The 4,850-nt window shown below is 56.9% G+C and overlaps 1 protein-coding gene across 1 annotated transcript; it reads right to left on the bottom strand.

Moving 5' to 3' along the window:
• Positions 1-439: 439 nt before the first annotated feature.
• Positions 440-1,180, bottom strand: LOC133930162 (secreted RxLR effector protein 161-like). Its single transcript, XM_062376845.1, has one exon. The coding sequence runs from the start codon at positions 1,178-1,180 to the stop codon at positions 440-442; it is 741 nt and encodes a 246-aa protein (XP_062232829.1).
• Positions 1,181-4,850: the final 3,670 nt, after the last annotated feature.

Raw genomic sequence — 4,850 nt, forward strand, 5'->3', positions numbered from 1 at the left:
TGGCGCCTGGTGGCGACATAGGCCCACCATCGTTGTTGTTGCACGAGCCAACCTGGACGATGAACACTACGCGAGAGTGGACACAAATGAACACACAGTAGTTTTTGCGCAGCGTACTTGCTTGCTGCCTTTTCTCTTTCTCCTCTTATTTATACGGTCAATACCATTTTGCTTACAACAGAAAACGAACCAGAAAATAGCTAGGAATGGGTATTGCGGCCGTGCCATCCCACATCCACCCTTACGTCGCTATGTTTGCCGCTGCATGAGCTGAAATCGTGCCATCCCATGAACTCCTACAATGGCCTGATCTAACTAACCGAAAACTAAGCCAAGACGTGCACATGCACACGTTGCATGGCGTGTTATTTCTACACTAAAGAAAGAAAAACAGTAAAGAACTAGGCTCAACGGGATTACATGCATAACATTCACCCCCTTAAGCCCGTTGTGCAGCCTTCACCTCCACGACACCTAACATCTGCCTCATTTCACCAAATTTGACTCGCCCAAGTGCCTTGGTAAGAAGATCTGCAAGTTGCCCATTTGTGCCAATATGTTCAATGTCAGCTTTTCCCTCCTTGATGCATGACCTGATGAAGTGGTACTTCGTGTCTATATGTTTGGTCCACTCATGGTGCACCGGATTCTTTGAGAGTGCAATAGTTGACTTGTTGTCCACCTTGAGATTGAACTTCGCTGGAGCTCGCCCAACCATCTCGCCGAGCAGGCAGCTGAGCCAAACACCCTGGCACGCGGCGCTAGCCGCTGCAACATACTCCGCCTCGCACGATGATATCGCCACGACCTTCTGCTTCTTTGAACTCCATGTGACGATGCTACTCCCGAGCAGGAATGCAACCCCGGAAGTGCTCTTCCTATCATCAATATCTCCGGTGAGGTCACTATCGCTGTAGCCTGTTAACACCGGCCCCTTCGAGTCTGCTTTGTAGTAGCACCCGTAGCCAATTATGCCCTGCACATACCTCAAAATCTGCTTGGTGATCGCCCAGTGCTGCTTGCTTGGAGCTTCCATGTACCGGCTAGCGATCCCAACAGCATAGGCGATGTCGGGCCTGGTGTTGACGAGGTAGCGTAAGCTACCAATCACACTCCTGTAGTGTGTTGCATCGACAGCCTCACTTCCATCCCTCTTGCTGATCTTGAGACGGCACTCCATCGGCGTGGAGCAGGAGTTACACGAGCTCATCCCGGCTTTCTCCAAGATCCTTTGGGCATAGCTGGTTTGGCTCACCTTGATCTCACCATCACTCTGTTCAACCTCGATTCCCCATGTAGTAGGACAAGAGACCAAGGTAACTCATCCTAAACAGCTGCTGCATCTCGGCTTTGAAGGTGTCGATGTCGCTCGAGCTGGTTCCGGTGATGATGAGGTCGTCCACATAAACCCCCACGAGCAGAAATGACTCGGCATCTCCTCTCCAGTACACGACGTGCTCCAGTTGGCCCCTACTGAAGCCGAGGGCGTGCAGCGACGCATCAAGCTTTGCGTTCCAGGCTCGCGGCGCTTGCCGTAGCCCGTACAAAGCCTTCCGCAGCCGGAGAACCTTGTTGTGATCCTTCCCGTCGGTGAAGCCCGAGGGTTGCTGCACGTATACCTCCTCTGCGAGATCACCATTCAGAAAAGCGGATTTAACATCCATGTGATGTACTTGCCATCCGCCGTGCGCCGCGAGAGCGAGAACCAGATGAACTGACCCCATGCGCGCCACCGGGGCGAAGACTTCCTCGAAGTCCACCCCCTGACGCTGAGCATATCCCTTCGCTACCAAGCGCGCCTTGTGCTTTACGATGTTACCTGTAGGATCTTTTTTTACCTTGAAAACCCACTTCAATCCAATGGCACGGTGGCTGGCGGGAAGAGTGACAATTTCCCAAGTGTCGTTGTCAACGATCGAGTCAAGCTCCTCCTGCATCGCCTTGCGCCATGCGTGATCAGAGAGCACGGCCTCCACGCTAGCTGGCTCCTCGGCAGCGAGAAGACACAGTCTCGAGTGCTCGGACTCGTCATCGCCGTCTAGGGCGTCGAAGTTGGCTGGCACCTAAACCTCCTTGGTGGTGTCAAGGATGTTCTCGAGGCGACGGTAGCGGTGCGGCCCGCCGGAGTTGGTGTTGAGGTTGGAGTCATGGGTTGGCGGCGTGGCGAACTCGACCGGCACAGGTGACGGTGTGTGCGGCTCCACCTCCGCAGTTGTCGGTGCGTCCACAGCAGTGCGCGACGTGTCTGACCCCGGTACTGCATCAGCCTCAGCTGCTGTGCTGTACACCACGGTGAATGTGGCGGGAGCGGCCGGCAGCTCCGCGGTACTGTACTTGCACCAGTCCCAGGCACGGTGTTCTTCAAAAAACACATCGCGCATCAGGTGAAGCCGCTTCCCAATTGGATCGAAAATACGGTATGCCTTCGAGCCCTCCTCATAGCCAACGAACACTCCCAGGAAGGAGCGATCAGCTAGCTTGTGCACTCTGGGACCTAGTTTCTTCACGTGTGAAACACAACCAAAAATTCTCATGTGATGCACACTTGGTTTCTTACCATGCCAAGCTTCGTAGGGAGTCACGTCATCCAAGCTCCTCGACGGCGCTCGATTGAGAATGTACACGGTTGTTTTCACAGCCTCTCCCTAGAATGATCCCGGCACGGCCATTGCCTTTAGGAGACACCGCGCCATTTCGACCACCGTCTGATTTCGCCGCTCCACTACGCCATTTTGTTGTGGCGTGTACGGCGCCGTGGTCTGATGGTTGATGCCGTTCACCTCGCAGAACTCGACGAAGTCGCCGGAGTTGAACTCACCGCCCCGGTCAGAATGAAAGGCGAGCAGCTTACACTCGTGCTCCGCCTCCGCCGTGACCTTCACTTTCTTGAAGAAGCACAACGCCTCATCCTTGGAGCTGAGTACTTCTAGCCACATGAATCGAGTGTAGTCATCGACTATGAGCAGGAAGTACCTTTTGCCGCCGGCAGTTGGTGGAGTGATTGGACCACACAGGTCAGTGTGTACCATCTCTAGAGCACTCCTCGCCCTGTACAAGCTAGCTCGGGGAAACGGAAGCCGGTGCTGCATGCTGAGCGTGCAGCTGTCGCAAAATTCCTCCACTGCTCGATCGCTGGTATGCCGCGCGCCATGTCCTTGCCCGCCAGTGTCCGCAGTGCACAGAAGTGAAGGTGACTGTAGCGTTCATGCCACAGCCACGCATCATCATTCTTCTGGGCCAGCAGGCTCACCAGTGTGGCTAGACGCAGGCGGACGGTGTAGAGACAATTGCTGGTGCGGTTTACACGGGCGAGTATCTTGCACGGCCGGTCGAGGATGCTCATGACACCGTCTTCAATGGTGATCCTGCACCCATTTTTGTCGAGCTGCCCAAGCGAGACGATGTTGCTACGGAGGCTGGGGATGAAGTAGACATCTCCGAGAACACGGTGATCACCGGTGAGGCACTGGAACACCACTGTGCCCCGGCCCTGGATGTTGACGACTAAGCTGTCGCCAAATCGCACCGTCCCGTGCACCGACTCGTCGAGCGTGGTGAACATCTCACGTATGCCGGTCATGTGGCTCCTCGCTCCAGTATCAAGGTACCAGAGGCCATTGGGAGACGGCACAGGGATCACCCTCTCCTCGTTCAGGTACACCGCCTGGGGCGCATCGTCGGCGATCTGCACTAGAGAGCAGAAGCTGCACCATTAGCAGTGCCAGTGCCTCCTCCTCTTTAGTGCGTGCGAGGTTCGCTGCCTCACCCTGGTTCTCCCGCTCGCGATCCCGCTTGGCCTTGCGGCACTCCTTGGCCCAGTGGATAGCCTTGCCGCAATAGCGACAATTTCCTTTTCGCCGCTAGCACCGCTGCTGCTCCCGGCCTTATCGCCGTTGTGCGGCTTTGGTTTGAACGCCGTCTTGCCGCCCTTGTCGCCGCCGAACGAGGCACCCTGTCCGCGTTGGCACTGCCGAGCTGACCATTCCTCCTTAGTGAGGAGGAGCTTCCCGACGCCATTCCCCATGTCGTCAAGGTCGTAGCCCTCTTCCACAGTCAGCAGACAACCACAGAGCTCTTCAATCGTCAACGTCTTGAGGTCGACGAAGGATTCGATGGCCATTGCCATCTGCCGGTATTGCGTGGCACCGCACGCAGAAACTTGAGCATGGCCCGATGCTCGGTGACGGGGTCGTTCAGGAGCTGCAGGTCATTGACGATGGCAGTAAGACGAAGCGTGAAATCCTCGATGGACTCCCCGTCGCGGAACTGGTGTTCCTTGAACTCGCGGTGCGCGTTTGTGCCCTCGCCTCCTGCACGCGCTCGCACCCCATGCGCAAGGTTTTGAGTGTGTCCCAGGCAGCCTTGGCGCCATCCTTGCCGGCGAGCGTGTGCACCAGCTCCGGCAGAACCGCCCGCAGCAGCGCCGCCAGTGCCGCGCGATCGTCGCTCTCGTCGTTGCCGAACTCGACAGCCTCCCATAGCCCCTGTGCCTGCAGCTGAACACGCATGATCATGTCGCAGTCGGCGTAGTTAGTACGGGTGAGCATCGGGTATTTGGCAGAGCCGCCGCCCTCCCTCACGACACGCTCACGCACTACGATCTCACGCCCACCGCGGCAACCCAGACATCGGCCGCGTCAACCGACCGGAGACTACGACGCCCTGCGTCCCGGCGGCGGCGTCCGTGACCCGCCTCCCCCGTTGCCAGTGTCGTCGGCGGCGCGTGAGCTCCGGGATCCCGCCATGAACGAGGCTCTGATACCACGTGTTGTTGCACGAGCCAACCTGGACGATGAACACTACGCGAGAGTGGACACAGATGAACACACAGTAGTTTTTGCGCAGCGTAC

This window comes from Phragmites australis, chromosome 10 (assembly GCF_958298935.1).
Source record: "Phragmites australis chromosome 10, lpPhrAust1.1, whole genome shotgun sequence".
In the NCBI taxonomy this organism is placed as follows: Eukaryota; Viridiplantae; Streptophyta; class Magnoliopsida; order Poales; family Poaceae; genus Phragmites; species Phragmites australis.